Source organism: Myxocyprinus asiaticus, chromosome 47 (assembly GCF_019703515.2).
Source record: "Myxocyprinus asiaticus isolate MX2 ecotype Aquarium Trade chromosome 47, UBuf_Myxa_2, whole genome shotgun sequence".
Taxonomy (NCBI): Eukaryota; Metazoa; Chordata; class Actinopteri; order Cypriniformes; family Catostomidae; genus Myxocyprinus; species Myxocyprinus asiaticus.
The window spans coordinates 20,826,157-20,841,553 of record NC_059390.1 but is presented as its reverse complement, the minus strand read 5'-3'; the positions used below and the strand labels follow the sequence as shown (position 1 = coordinate 20,841,553).

At 37.6% G+C, this 15,397-nt stretch overlaps 1 protein-coding gene across 3 annotated transcripts in view; it reads left to right on the top strand.

Annotated features, from left to right (window-relative positions):
- Positions 1-15,397, top strand: part of ppfia2 (PTPRF interacting protein alpha 2) — a 218,355-nt gene that overhangs the window by 69,176 nt on the left and 133,782 nt on the right. Inside the window, exon 1 of one of the 3 annotated variants that reach the window (XM_051691159.1) lies at positions 1,613-1,948. The exons of the other annotated variants lie outside the window; for them this stretch is intronic. Coding sequence (XP_051547119.1) covers positions 1,868-1,948 — 81 coding nt within the window. The 5' untranslated portion in view covers positions 1,613-1,867. Of the gene's footprint in view, positions 1-1,612; positions 1,949-15,397 lie in introns of those variants that run through there. 3 annotated transcript variants of the gene reach the window in all.

Sequence of the window (15,397 nt, the reverse complement as noted above, 5' to 3'; positions counted from 1 at the left end):
GAGTTGATAAAGAGTAGTGATAGACCAATGTATTGGCCAAGCCAAATAATCAGCTGATATTTTAGATTAACGGCTTTCGGTGATAACTGTGAATGCTTCGGCAATAAAAAACAGTAATAGCTCTTCATGTCATATCTGCAGACAGCTTTGTCAGTGGTACAGAAAAATGGTCTGTTTTCCAATATGTTTGAGTATATTATGGATAATATTGTGTAAAATGTGTTTATTTTCTGTGTTATGTAGTGCTGAGATTCGATTCCAGACTAATTTTCTTGATTCTTAAGAAAGAACAGTAGGCAAAGTGAAATCTTACAAAAACAGTGCAATATAAAGCATACTTCACACTATTTATGATTGATACTATGAAGACAAAAGGCATGTTATGCTTGAATAGAATTTTGTTTCCTAATGCCTTGGAATCGAAGAATTTATTCTTTTTTTTTCTTTTTCTTTTTTAAAAAGACTCCCAGCTCTAGTGACTTCACATCCTTTGGATTTTCCCGGCGAAAGCGACCTGCTCCCTTTGCATGAAAATCAGTCTATAGGCTTTAATAGGCAACCTAGGAAGTCCGGGAAGGGCACATTTTTTAAAGTTGCGTTACAAGCCGTTCACACATTGGCAAAAAAGGCGAATATTACATGAAAAATTTGACATATTGCACCTTTAAAGAGGTATGGTTTTCCAAATCAGTGGATTCATTTCCAAGAGACAATTCCAGACTAACTGTCTTCTAATTAGACTTTGATTCATAAGAAAAAACGGGAGGCAAATTGAAATCTTTCTTCACACTATTTGTGATTTTTAGGATGAATGACAAAAGATCACGTCACACCCCTTAGTGGAGTCGAATTCTGAGTCCCTATGCCTCGGAATTGAAAAAACGATTCCCAGCCCTGTGATTTGTGCACCTCCAAAATGTATACCGAAGAGTTACTGTGCATTATGTTAGTAATAAGAAATGCATTAATCTCATGCTTAAGGTTGACTTTTTTAGAAACTTAAGATATACAAAATATAAAAATGTCCTAATGACACAAATAAGATGTTTGGCATTCAAAGTTTAACCCCCAGCAGCGAGGTAGCAATTGCAATTAAGTAGCCTATAATACATTGTAAATACAGATGTTGTGGACTGTGGCTTGTAGGGGCATGTTGGCGCAAAAGGTCAACGTGTGATAAATGAAGTTTTTTTTTGGGGGCAAAATAGTGGGAATGTTCAATTGCTACAAAAATCTAAGACTTTAAGTGTAGGAATTGACTTACCCTGGAAATCCTACCCTGAGAAATAGCCTATTCAGTGGAGTAAAAAGTGTGAGATCCTGGGTCTCTCTGATAGTATAAAGACACTCATAAAAAAATATTTCAACACCTGGTTCAATCACTGATATGCTTTAAAAAAAAACATATAACAATGTGCAGACTAGTTTCTCCCAATGACTTCTTGCACAGTTGTTTATGGTGCACTATGGCGTAAAGTTGCAGCTCATGAATATGCGACTCAGTCTGTAACCCCGCCCACTTCAGATTCTGAAATGTGATTGGTTCTCTCGCCTGTGACGATGTAATAATAATACGAAGAGGAGGCAGCAGCTCAGGTCACAGATGGGCTGGTCCAGCATCCGTGCTGCGATCATGGAGCCTGCTGCTGGATTTAACAGTGAGATTTCACATCTCTAATCGACAATGTCAGCTTTAAACTGACTTATTATTACATACAGAGCGCCTGTCTGAGCATCTATGTGGATGTGAGGAGTCCAGCATCACTTTGGGAGTGACTGATCACCGATCAGCTGAACTTGACCATCTGGATTTAATTAATACTTTGCAGTCGGAGGCTCATCAGTTCTGCACTGAATTGGGGGAAATATGATTTTCTCAGACATGAAGACGGGAACTAACTCCCCGAAGGTCCACCCGCCCAACGGGACGAGATTTTACACATACCAGGCGAGTATTAAAAGACTTTCCTGCATAAGAACATGTGATGTAAGAAGGACATGGATGCTCTCTTATACACTTAAATAGCCAACAACTAATGTAAACATGTTTTTTGCTTTATGCGGCTGATGATTATTATTTGCCGTTTAAGAACAGTTTTACATTGTTTTGCTGGCGCGAGAGCTCTCTCAAAATGCGCAGTCAGAGTTTTACACGGCATAGGTTGAGTTAACAGTTGTTTGCATTTACATTTCACGGATAATTGAGTCTAGCGCTAAACTGTTATGATGTTGATGTGATTTGGAGGTTTTAAAGGCGTTAACCAGGAGCTGGACTGGGCGCGGGAGCCTCTGTCAAGAGCGCGTGCATTCCTCTCGAGGCTTGAGCGCTTTATAAAACAGCATATAAATGTATAAATAATATGTTTATAGTTTCTGCAGCCTACCGTTTATTTATGGATTGTGTCAAACCATTTAGACTTTACTAAACATATTTAAATAACGTACATTAGATTTGTAAGTATAAGTTACAGAAATATTTAAGTTAAATTTGCTCTATTTCAATCAATAATATGTCATGACATTAAGAAAATTTTACTTTTTTTTTTACCATTAAAATTTACTTAGAAAAAGCGTGCACAACAATTTTCGATTGGACTTGTGACTCTGAACCTTATACTGTAGTTACTATAAGTACAGTTGAAGTCATTAAAACTCATTTTTTAACCACTCCACAGATTTAATATTAGCCAGCTATAGTTTTGGCAAGTCATTTAGGACATCTACTTTGTGCATGACACGAGTAATTTTTCCAACAATTATTTACAGACAGATTTATTCACTTTTAATTGACTATATCACAATTCCAGTGGTTTACATACACTAAGTTAACTGTGCCTTTAAGCAGCTTGAAAAATTCCAGAAAATTATGTCAAGCCTTTATGCAATTAGCCAGTTAGCTTCCGATAGGACATGTACTGAATTGGAGGTGTACCTGTAGATGTATTTTAAGGCCTACCTTCAAACTCAGTGCCTCTTTGCTTGACATCATGGGAAAATCAAAAGAAATCAGCCAGGACCTCAGAAAAAAAAAAATGGTGGACCTCCACAAGTCTGGTTCATCCTTGGGAGCAATTTCCAAACACCTGAAGGTACCATGTTCATCTGTACAAACAATAGTACACAAGTATAAACACCATGGGACCATGCAGCCATCATACCGTTCAGGAAGGAGATGCATTCTGTCTTCTAGAGATGAACGTAGTTTGGTGCGAAAAGTGCAAATCAATTCCAGAACAACAGCAAAGGACCTTGTGAAAATACTGAAGGAAACAGGTAGACAAGTATCTATATCCACAGTAAAACAAGGCCTATATCGACATAACCTAAAAGGCTGCTCAGCAAGGAAGAAGCCAATGCTCCAAAAACCGCTGTAAAAAAAGCCAGACTACAGTTTGCAAGTGCACATGGGGACAAAGATCTTACTTTTTGGAGAAATGTCCTCTGGTCTGAACAAAAATTGAACAGTTTGGCCTTAATGACTATCATTATGTTTGGAGGAAAAAGGGTGAGGCTTGCAAGCTGAAGATCTCCATCCCAACCGTGAAGCATGGGGGTGGCAGCATCATGTTGTGGGGGTGCTTTGCTGCAGGAGGCACTGGTGCACTTCACAAAATAGATGGCATCGTGAAGAAGGAAAATTATGTTGATATATTGAAACAACATCTCAGGTCATCAGCCAGGAAGTTAAAGCGCGGTCGCAAATGGGTCTTCCAAATGGACAATGACCCCAAGCATACCTCCAAAGTTGTGGCAAAATGGATTAAAGACAACAAAGTCAAGGTATTAGAGTGGCCATCACAAAGCCCTGACCTCAATCTGATAGAAAATTTGTGGGCAGAACTGAAAAAGCATGCGCAAGCAAGCAGGCCTACAAACATGTCTCAGTTACACCAGTTCTGTCTGGAGGAATGGGCCAAACTTCCAGCAACTTAATGTGAGAAGCTTGTGGAAGGCTACCCAAAACGTTTGACCCAAGTTAAACAATTTAAAGGCAATGCTACCAAATACTAACAAAGTGTATGTAAACTTCTGACCCACTGGGAATGTGATGAAAGAAATAAAAGCTGAAATAAATCATTCTCTCTACTATTATTCTGACATTTCACATTCTTAAAATAAAGTAGTGATCCTAACTGAACTAAGACAGGGAATGTTTTCTATGATTAAATGTCAGGAATTGTGAAACATGTTTAAATGTATTTGGCTAAGGTGTATGTAAACTTCTGACTTAAACTGTATAGTCCTTGTGACAGCTTCCCCATGTGAAAACTAGCCTTGCCTCGCCTAATTTTTCTCAATATATTTGCAAGAAACCTAATTTATAACCTGGAAAATGCACTGGAAGTGCTTTGATTATTATGCACCCGTGGTAGATTGTCTTGATGTGCTGGGTAGCATGCACTGCTCAGCTGTGACCCAAATCTCATGCATTGGAATGAGCACAGTGTCTTTAGATATTGATTTATGTCATGGGAGGCCAAGCCAGTGATGATATCAGTGAGAGAATATGGCTTTAGAAATTATCATTACGTCTGTGTTAGTCTCAACAGGTGCTCTGTGCTTGTTTAACCATCTGTATTGATTTTTGTTTGTGGATTATTTAGAGGCTCTAAAAATATTATTTTGCATGGTATACGTCAAAGTTGTTTGTAGGTTTGGACCTTCTGAGTGACATGTTTCTGTTGTTTATGTTGTGAGTGTGTGTGTGTGTAGAATCCAGCGTCTGGGTGCTCCGCTATGGAAAGCAGCCTGAGAGATTTTACCCTGATGTAAAATGGCACAATGTATTGTGTTCTATCCTGAGGGTCTATTTCACAGGTTACAGCTACTGCGTGAACAGCCTGAACTATTTGAACACGCACTGTCGAGACATGTTAGAGCTATGAAAGCAGCATGGTTGTTTACCATTTCTCTTAATTGCTTGCCTTCCATTCCTTAGGATTGTTCTCCCATATTTGGGATTAAACTTCCCATTGTCATGAAAACCTGGAAATATCAGGGAATTAAAAAATCTTAAAAGTTATTTATTTATTTTTTATGGAATGGCATGCAGAAAATGTCCCTATTAGCTGATAGATATCACTGAATTAAGTGTCCTGAAATAACACACTCTGTGTGACGTGGTCGGATTCTGTTGTTTAACCAATCAAAAGACTTTGAGGTTCTTTGAAGTCATTTTGCTCGTTCAATGAGTAGCCCATATATGGGAAGCAGGAAACCTGAGCACAGTAATTGAATGCATATTCCACTTCATAAGCAGTTGTCATCCTTAATTTGTGCATTTTGTATGTTAAATTCAAAGAATGGTCCATTGAAATGCATAAATCTTAAAAACAAACAAAAAAACAAAAAAAACATTTGTGTGTGTAAACGTTAAAATAGACACTCTTTAAAAAAGTAATGCCACATGACATGATCTTTATTAGTGTTAACATGATTTTAGTGTGACAAACCATTAGGGTTTACCAGCATTTCGTTGCCATGACAACAAAGTTGTTTTCGGAAATAACTTTACATAGAAAAGGATAGTAAGTGATTTTATCACATTGAAGTCATATTATAACGTATGATGTTTACGTCTTACGGCTATACATATAAAAAAAACATTGTCTTTTTTGTTTATGGACTGGTCCCATTCACTTCCAGACAGTCACCACGGTTTTTGCTTTTTTTTTTTAAATAATAAAAAAATCGAGGGTTGAGTCAGTTATTTAATCAGTGTTTTGGTAATCAGCATTTTGCCACAAATGCTGTTGATTAAGCTTAACTTAAAACAAGTTAAGTCATTTTTATTTGTATAGCGCTTTCTCAACACACATCATTTCAAAGCAGCTTTACAGGAAATCATGCTTTAACAGAAAATGAAATTGTAATATCTACAAAGTCTTAGAGTGATCATTGTGTAGTTTGATTAAATATGATTGTAAATTGTGTCTTAAATCATTAAATAAATAATTAAATAATAATTGTATTTAGAACCCCTGTGAGCAAGCTGAAGGCGACTGTGGCAAGGAACACAAAACTCCATAAGATGTTAGTTAATGGAGATTATTATCATTTTAAATCAGGAACACTCCTTTAAATTTAAAAGTTTAAATGTATTGATTCAAACAATTGATACCTGACAAATACAGATGTAAATCCTCTCTTGAAATCAACTCTAAACTGTTAAAAGTACTCTTAAACTTTCAAAATACTCATTCAGTAATCATGAACAATTGGAAAATTCTTGGAAATTCATTGGTATAAAGATATGGGAACCCTGGGATTAAAAGCTTCCATAAAGGCTGATATTAATTTCAAAGAATGTTTTTAGCACTTGCATTTCTGCACAGATGAAATTTCTCACTTCTTCCTTAGCATTCCTCGCCAGACCTGGCAAACATTGCACAGTCAATATTAGTGTTGCCGTTGCTAAGCACATCTCCAGTCCTGGCAGCTGTGTGTACGTCTGTGGGTTTGCATGTGTGTGCGCGTGCGTGTAGGTATGCAAGGTTAGTCAAGCACAAGGCTTATGTTAATGGAGTTTGCATGAAGCAAGGAACAAATATACTGAAGCCCGTTAGACGTGTCGTCAGCAATAGTCCCTATGGAAGTGCACACCTGTCTCCTGTAATATGGGAAATTTAAGTCTAAACTAATAGTGGTCCTGCACAGAATTCATAGTAGTGAATTATAGATTGTGTTCTTTAGGTAAGCCAGATCCTATCATATCAACTGAAAATATATATATATTAAAAAATGTATAGACCTTGGCATCTGTGGCTCTGTCAAAGCATGGAGAGTATCATTTGATTGTCGTAGCCTCTCCCCTCATAGCCAGTGCAGTTTTGGCTGGGCACTGATTAAAAAAAAAAAAGCCAATGAAGGGGGGCTTACAGTGCCTCGTCCAATGAGATTAGAGCGAGAATAGTGAAAAGAGTGGCTTTGGGGGTCTTTGGTGTGTTTAATGGGGGTTGATCACTGCAAAAGGTGAAGAGCCATTCTGGCAATTTTTAAAGACCAAAAAGAAAGTTTAAAATAAACATCTGGTGGCAGATAAGCAGTGGTTGAAATATTTGAATCGATGAAGAAGTGACCCACAAACCGTCTGTCAGCAATCTGCCCTTTTTCAAGGCAATCGACCCCAGAATACTCCAGGAGAACTGTCCTTTTTAAGGAGTGCATTGTAATTGTCCTGCTGAAGGATAAGTAATGAGAGGGTGATGAGAAATGATGTGAGAGAGAGAGAAATGTCAAAACAGTATTGGAGAGCTGGATGGAGAGAGACTGTGATTGAGAGAGAGTGAGGGTGTGGGTTTAATCAGACTAATGGCTTGACCCTTCATAGAACTCAGTCCAGCCCAGAATACTAAATTGGATAGAGACTTTGCACAGGACCCTTGTGTTAATGAAGAATAGAAGTTTAAAGGTGAGAGGGTTATCTGGTTCGCAAGAGCTTTTATCATTTGAGTGAATAATGATTTGTGTATAATGATTTTATGGTGAATCCTATGAAAACATGAGCTGGTCACACGTTTGACTCCATAATCATAAGAAAAGAAAAAAAGAAAGAAAATAAATTATATTCTGCATAAAGAAAATGAAACCTATTTTGAGGACCATCAAGATTTTTTGCATAGTGACATTTTTTTTTCATGTCAGTTAAACATTTTCTCTCAAAGTTCTCTTTACTGTAATGCATCTGGACATTTTCCTTCTTTATCCAGAGTTTCTGTAATTCCCACTATTCTCAGTGGTGTTGACACTCATTAGATTCATATTACTAGAGGTCAGCCGATATTGGATTTTGCAGATACCGATAACTAAGCTGGTGGAAAAGGCTGATAACCAATTAATCGGCTGATAGTTTAAAAAATGGATTTATTGAACGTTAAAGCTACACTATGTAACTTTTGGCCCTCTAGCGGTTAAAAAATAAAACTGCATGCGTTTTGCGGAAGAATGTTGTCTTGGTAATGACGCAAGTTGTGCTTCGCCGCTGTTCCTCTGCGCAGATAAATGTGGTTCGAGGCACCAGTGTACACATGAATACAGGACATCTTATCAGAGCGAATGGACAAATAAATAACAAAAGAAAGGAAAAGACGGATATCTGAAAACGTCATCTGAGCAGGTAAGTGCCATATCTTATGCTGTTGTTTTGACTTATTGGAAACATTGATGTTTTGAAATAAATGACGTTACAAAAGTTAGGTAACGTTCGTTAACATTAGACATAACGATTGCTAGTCTGATAAGGTCAAACGTTGTAAAGTTTTTATAACTGCAGGATATTCTGGCCAAACAGACCACGGTAGTAACTAATTTATAGATGTGGTCAACATCATTTCAAGACTCACATGTCCTTGGCAAGCCTAGGACTAAAGGATTTATTTATATAAATTATTGCCGTTATAAAGAAAAATACACACGTGTGCTAGCAAGTGAAAAGTTCTGCACCAATTATAGTATAATTATTGTATTTCACTACACACATACAGACGTGATTACACAACTATACATAAACCATATCAATAAAATATCTTACCTGTTGAGTAAGAAAAAAGCCATCTCTGGGTCGCTTTTAAATCCTTTCAGATCTTGGAGTTGTCACCACCTTTTTTTTTTTTTTTTAAAGCTACACAATGTAACTTTTTTTTGTTAAAAAATAACAATGTTGTTAATGAGAGAGTGCAACAAAAATCCATCTTCCAAACCATGTCTTTACCCAAATACACTTTGATAAACCTATAATAATGATATTATATTATAAATATTTTAGAGGTGTCGGGACGGATTTTGCGGGAAATTGATCTGGCTACTGTAGTGCGCGTGTGGGAGTAGCTGAAGCTGAAAGTTTGTTGTCAAAATGAACGAGACAAATTGACCATGGATCATTCAAAACAGCAAACCTCAGGGGAATCACAGGTTGTAAAACCACCCAGAGATGGCTGTTTTCTTATTCAACAGGTAAGATATTTTATTGATATGGTTTATGTATAGTTGTGAAATCACGTCTGTGTGTGTGTAGTGAAATACAATAATTATACTATAATTGGTGCAGAACTTTTCACTTGCCAGCACACGTGTGTATTTTTCTTTATAACGGCAATAATTTATATAAATAAATCCTTTAGTCCTAGGCTTGCCGAGGACATGTGAGTCTTGAAATGATGTTGACCACATCTATAAATTAGTTACTACCGTGGTCTGTTTGGCCAGAATATCCTGCAGTTATAAAAATGTTACAATGTTTAACCTTACCAGACTAGCAATCGTTATGTCTAATGTTAACGAACATTGCCTAACTTATGTAGCGTCATTTATTTCAAAACATCAATGTTTCCAATAAGTCAAAACAACAGCATAAGATATAGCACTTACCTGCTCAGATGACATGTTTTCAGATATCTGTCTTTCATGCTCAAACTCAGGAAATAACTGAATAATTGTGGCAAAATGGCTAGATAGCGCAACCTACAAAATTAAACGAAGCAGCGCTCACGCCACGTTTCACACGTAAAAAAATCAGTAGGCATATGTAACGTCAACACGTACAAAAAAGTCTCTTAGAACCATATCCTAAACCCAACAGGAAGTCAGCCATTGTGATTTTTCTCTTCAATTTTTGCTCAGTTTTTTGCCATTTCCAGGCCTCGTACTTAACGAACTCCTCCTAGAGATTAAATCAGATCAACATCATATTCGGTCAGTCTAATCTAAAGGCCTTGGCGATGCCAAATTGCGAAGCTTTTGAGTTTTCTTTGAACGACGTTCGATGTTTCGCCATGGAACAGGAAGTTGTTATAACTCAAACATAAAATGTCCAATCTGCTCCAAACTTGACATGTTTTATAAGTGTCCCGGCCTGAACACTTCTATATGCCAATATTCAGTTATAGTCATAGCGCCACCTACAGGCAACAGGAAATTACATGTTTTACACTGTGATGCACTATTAACAACATTTAAGTGCTGAAAAATGCTAAAAAAAGAAAAAAAAATTAGTGACATTCCCCTGGCACAGCAGCCCCAATGTGCACTAGGGTGCCAGGGCCCATTCATCGCTGCTTGCAGCTTTAATTATACTTGTTCTTTCCACAACCTCATATTAACTAAGACAATATTTTATTTGCACTTCTAGAATAAAGTTGAAAGGTGATTAAGATCTTCAAAAACTTTAAAGAAATACTGACTTATCACAGCACCTAAAATACACACTTTCCCTTGTACTTTCATGTACATTTTAATCTAACATCTGTATGTTGGGAAAAAAGTTTTCAGACATGTTATTTGTCTGAGCTGTAAAGCGCTTATTTTAGTGCTTTCTCTTTTACAGTGGTTTTATATGTTTTAAAATTGTGAAAATTGTTGCACTGTGGGGTCTGTTGTCATGACTAGCAGTCATTAGAATTTTATTTTTTTTATTTTTTTTCAACACAAAAATTTTAAATTGAGCCAGAAATTAAAATCAATGAGCCGGTGTGTTATGGTGTGGTTTGTTGCGGGACAGGTTTGGTGGGCCACTCTGGGCCAGAAAGTCCAGGGCCACTTTTTAGTCCTGGTCCGCCCCGTCTGTAACTGAAAGCTTTTGATTTTGAATGATGCTGCATCCAGGCCACTAGGTGTCACTGTAAGTCCAAAATGAGACAGACACAAAAGAGACTGGGTGCATCTTTATAATAATTTAACTTAATAATAAATATATTTTCTTTTTGCATTACAGTAATGAGAATATGATTTTTGCATTATGGTAATTGTGTTTGTGTGTGTGTGTGTGTGTGTGCACAATTGTCATAAAAATGTCATGAATAAAAAAAAAAAAGTTAAATTATTTTTTTCTTTTTTTCTTTGGATTTAGGGTTGAAAATAAGACCAAATTACTAATGATAGCCTGCATCCAAAACATAGGCTGCTGACTTGCTGCCTAATCAGTTAACGGCTTTGCCGACAGCGTTTTTGATTGAATGGAACTTTTAAGGAAACTGGTCTCAGAACAGTTTGAAAAGCACCTTATTTATATCCTACCTCCCATACAGCCTCTAAAGGCAGCTTTTTTCAGTTTCGGACCCAGCCACAGAGATGAAAAAATCTGATGTTATATACATTTTAAAACAATTAACTAAAGGATCTAGATCTCTTTTGTTGCTTAGTAATGAAAAGGACACTGATCTGCACAAAGCTATGATATATTTTTGGTGCCACTCCTATATCCATCGCAAGTATGGCTTTCATCGTCTCGCATAGACCTCTCATTGAGTTTTTAATATTCTAGTGCCACTCTACTTGTTTGAAGCCATCTGGACACACATTTATGTTATCATTTCACAGCAGTCTATGATTACCCATGATTGGGTGCTCTGGCCAGTTGTCTGTAGTACTTTCGCTGTCAGGGTCTGTGGTTATGTTACCTTGTTCAGTCAGATCTGATTAGCTTTGAAAAGCCCTTTCAATCACGAATGTCCCGAGACATGGACTATAGTGAGAATGACAGTCATATTATATTCATTATAAGAATAACTAATAATAGAAAAAGGCTGTTACCTATTCAAGATTCAAGAAACTATGTCAGTTTAGTAAGTTCATTGGTCAAACTTGCTAGAGTAAGTATCACTTGCTTATTCGTTGGGTTAAGGATTCGAGTTAACCCTTAAGCGTAAGTATTAAACTTTGACACATAACTCGCCCTGCACCATTTGTGCGACAGATGAATGATACCTTAAATTGTACAGCTTATTGAGGAGGTGTGTGCTATACTTTTCTAAGCAGATGGATGGCAAAAAATAAAGCGGGTAAAAAAACATTGAAGAAGAGACCCAAATATCATAGAGATTTGGGGGTGGGCTGTTTTGACTTGGCCAGTAACTGCCCGGAATCCCCTAGCAACATCCTAGCAACCATGCGGAACACTCTTGCTACAGCATAGCAGCACCATGTCAACCACCCACAACACCCTAGCATCATGGTGGTGATTTTGCAAGGGCAAGCACCACTCACATTTAAAAAAATGTTAATATTTTCTTGTCTGTAATAATTGCTAATGTAGGTAACCCAGTGTTTAAGACAATTTTGAGGCCAGTTTAGGTGCTAATCCCACCTACCTGAGATATTTGTGCCATATAAACTTGCTCTTTAATTGTAATCTTTCACATTAGGGTTTGTCAGTTCAAAGCTTGAGAAGGCAGATATTCGTAGGAGACTACAGGTGGCTCTTTGGTTAAAACAAATTGCATCCTGTCACAAAGCAAAAGCGTGATTCAGTCCACCCACCATTGCCTGCTTTGCTCAGAAATATCATGTATTCAGTTAAACACCCTATTCAATCAAGGGTTAAGGCAAAGCTCTTTTGTTGTATCATAAAAGAGAGGTTAATGTGGAGATTTTATTCATGGCTTTGGGTTTGTTTATGCTGGATGTAACAAACTGAATATGAGGAAGTCCAGAGCAGTTTGAGGTAGCTATGAATGTCTTTAGGGCTGAATGATATATCCAGTGTTCACAATATATCCATGGTGATTTTGCTGGCATTTATAAAAAAAAAAAAAAATCAAGCAAGATTCTGAATATCAAATACTCATACTCGTAATAATGTTGCTGATTATGAAAAATTAAGCAACATTGTGAATATTGCAATGGTTGTAATGCCTTTTATCGGGCCACTAAGTTTCCTAAAACATTAGATTAGTTCCAAGATTTTTGTTGTCTTGCAACTTTCGAATGTGAGAGTGTTAAGGCAGATATTCTAATACTGTATCTGATTTGAACTTTAATAGCCAAAAATGGCGCAACAGCATAAAAGTTTTCAAGTATGATTTATTTCTGTAAAAAAAGGTCAATTTCAGTATATCAATTTTATAACTTTTGTTCAACAATTGAATGTATTACCTCTCAGAAATGTTAACGAAAGTCCCCTTGTGGCAATTGTCATGTATTGCTTAAAATGTTTTACTTAAAATATATGTTGGCAAATGTTGGTGTTGATTACAATGTACTGTATTGTTATATTGAAAATGATTAATATCATTCTTCCTTGCATTCATTTAGTAAAAAACAGAGTGGGAAAACATGCCTTGATTTTAATATTTTAACTAGATTTTTTTACTTAATGCATTAAAGCAATGGTTCACCCATAAATGAAAATTCTGTCATCATTTACTCATCTTGTTGTTGTTCCAAACCTTTGTGACTTTCTTTCTTCTGCAGAACACAGCATTTTATCCAGTTGATAGTAACTCACTTTAATGATTAATAAAGCTCCCAAAAGTATCATAAAAGTTGTCTATGCGTCATATTCCAAGTCTTCTGAAGGCATACAATCACTTTGTATGATGAACAGACCAAAATGTAAGTAGTTTTTTACTCTCGAACCCTACTCACTCCTTTTACTCTAACCCTAACCCTAAACAGGGCTGAATCCAATATGGCGGCAATGTTGATAACAAACTTCTTTAATTCTTGGGTGTCTCTTGACCAAACGTCATGAAGGTGAATAAATGATGGAATTTTCACTTTTGGGTGAACTACTCCTTTAAACTTTTTGAATATACTGTACTTGGCAAGAGCTGGTTTCCCTCATTTGACAATAAACCCATTTTGCCATTTCAAAGAAAATACAAAATATTGATTATCATAAAATGGCTGAATTTTTTAACCATATCTCTGAGCCCTAAATGTCTTTGCTTCATCTGTGTGTGTGTGTGTGTGTGTGTGTGTGTGTGTGGACTGTGTGAATGTATTTCTTCCGAATTTGCAGTTTGTTTCCTGAAGCTAGCAATAATCATTGGGACCGTTCTAGACAAATTCAGAGTTTTTCTCCTCTCTCTCTCTTCATTCCCCTCGTGAGCACTTCATCACAGCAATTAAACACTTTCTCAGCTCTGTCTGAGCAGACACGCTCCGATGATGTTCCAACCAAGTGTCAGGCGAAACAGATGATGGAGCCTCGCCTCCTCGTCAAAAGTGCAACTTTTGTTTTGTTTTGGCAAGCACTTTTGGGCGCTGCAGCATTTAGCACGGGGGTGTTGGGGGGAAGTGGATTGGGGTATAACTCGACGTTAGCAGCATAGTGCTTTGTTCGCACTGCGATTTCAAATCTCACACAGCTTGTCAATGCATATAAAGAGGCTGATAAGCACATACAAAGCACTTCTGAGCTATAATGTGATGCTGTCATCAGGGCATTTGTGGACTGATTGTACACAGTGTGGTATCAGTAATTAGTCAGCTGTTTAGATTCACAGGAAGTGTGCCCACTGGCCGAACAGATTTCGAAGAACGGCTGGTTTGCTTAAGCTAATGCATGTAAAAATAGTGCGACAGGTCAGATTTAGTCATAGGCCGTTTTATTTCTATTGTACTGATAAGTGTTCCATGAAATAAAAAATGCACTATTTCACCTAATATTTGTTTGTGTTCTGTTTTTTCTTTTCTTATTTCCTAACATCAGACTGTATTTGAATCAACTCTGGGCGGTAGTCGATTAAATTGTCCACTTTGCGTGAGGAGCGCTATTAGTTTGGCACTCATGAGTAGGGCTGCACAATTAATCAAAAAACTAAGCGCGATTACGACTCGGGCTGCCACGATTATGTTAACAAGGATGCGTCAATGTTTTCTATTTACAAAGTTTTTTATCAGGGGTTGAGTATTCTTTTTTTTTTTTTCACCCAATTTGGAATGCCCAATTCCCAATGCGCTTTTAAGTCCCCGTGGTCGCGTAGTGATTCGCCTCAATCAGGGTGGTGGAGGACGAATCCCAGCTGCCTCCACATCTGAGACCACCAACCCGCGCATCTTATCACGTGGCTTGTTGAGCGCATTGCCACGGAGACATAGCGCGTGTGGAGGCTTCATGCCATCCACCGCGGCATCCACGCTCAACTCACCACACGCCCCACTGAGAACGAACCACATTATAGCGACCACGAGGAGGTTACCCAATGTGACTTTACCCTCCCTCGCAACCGGGCCAATTTGGTTGCTTAGGAGACCTGGGTGGAGTCACTCAGCACACCCTGGGATTCGAACTAGCGAACTAGCGAACTCCAGGGGTGGTAGCCAGCTTCTTTTTACCACTGAGCTACCCAGGCCCCCAGGGGTTGAGTATTCTAACCAATCACAAACATGTCCGTTGAGCAATGAAATGCCAATGGCCAATCAGATCCGCTTAAATTAGTCCTCCGTCCTATCAGTAATGACAACTGATCCTAATGCGCAAGTTTTAAACAGTCTGATGCTTAGATGCTTACTTTATGTTCCACCTCTGTTCACGGTGGCACACAAAACTTAATACTGAAGAAACATCATCTGACACTCGAAAAGAAGCTGTAGAACAAGAGCGAAAAAGCACTTTGGAATTATTTTGGATTCATTGCATATTGCACCGTTCGCTTTGAACGTAGATGGTAAATACACT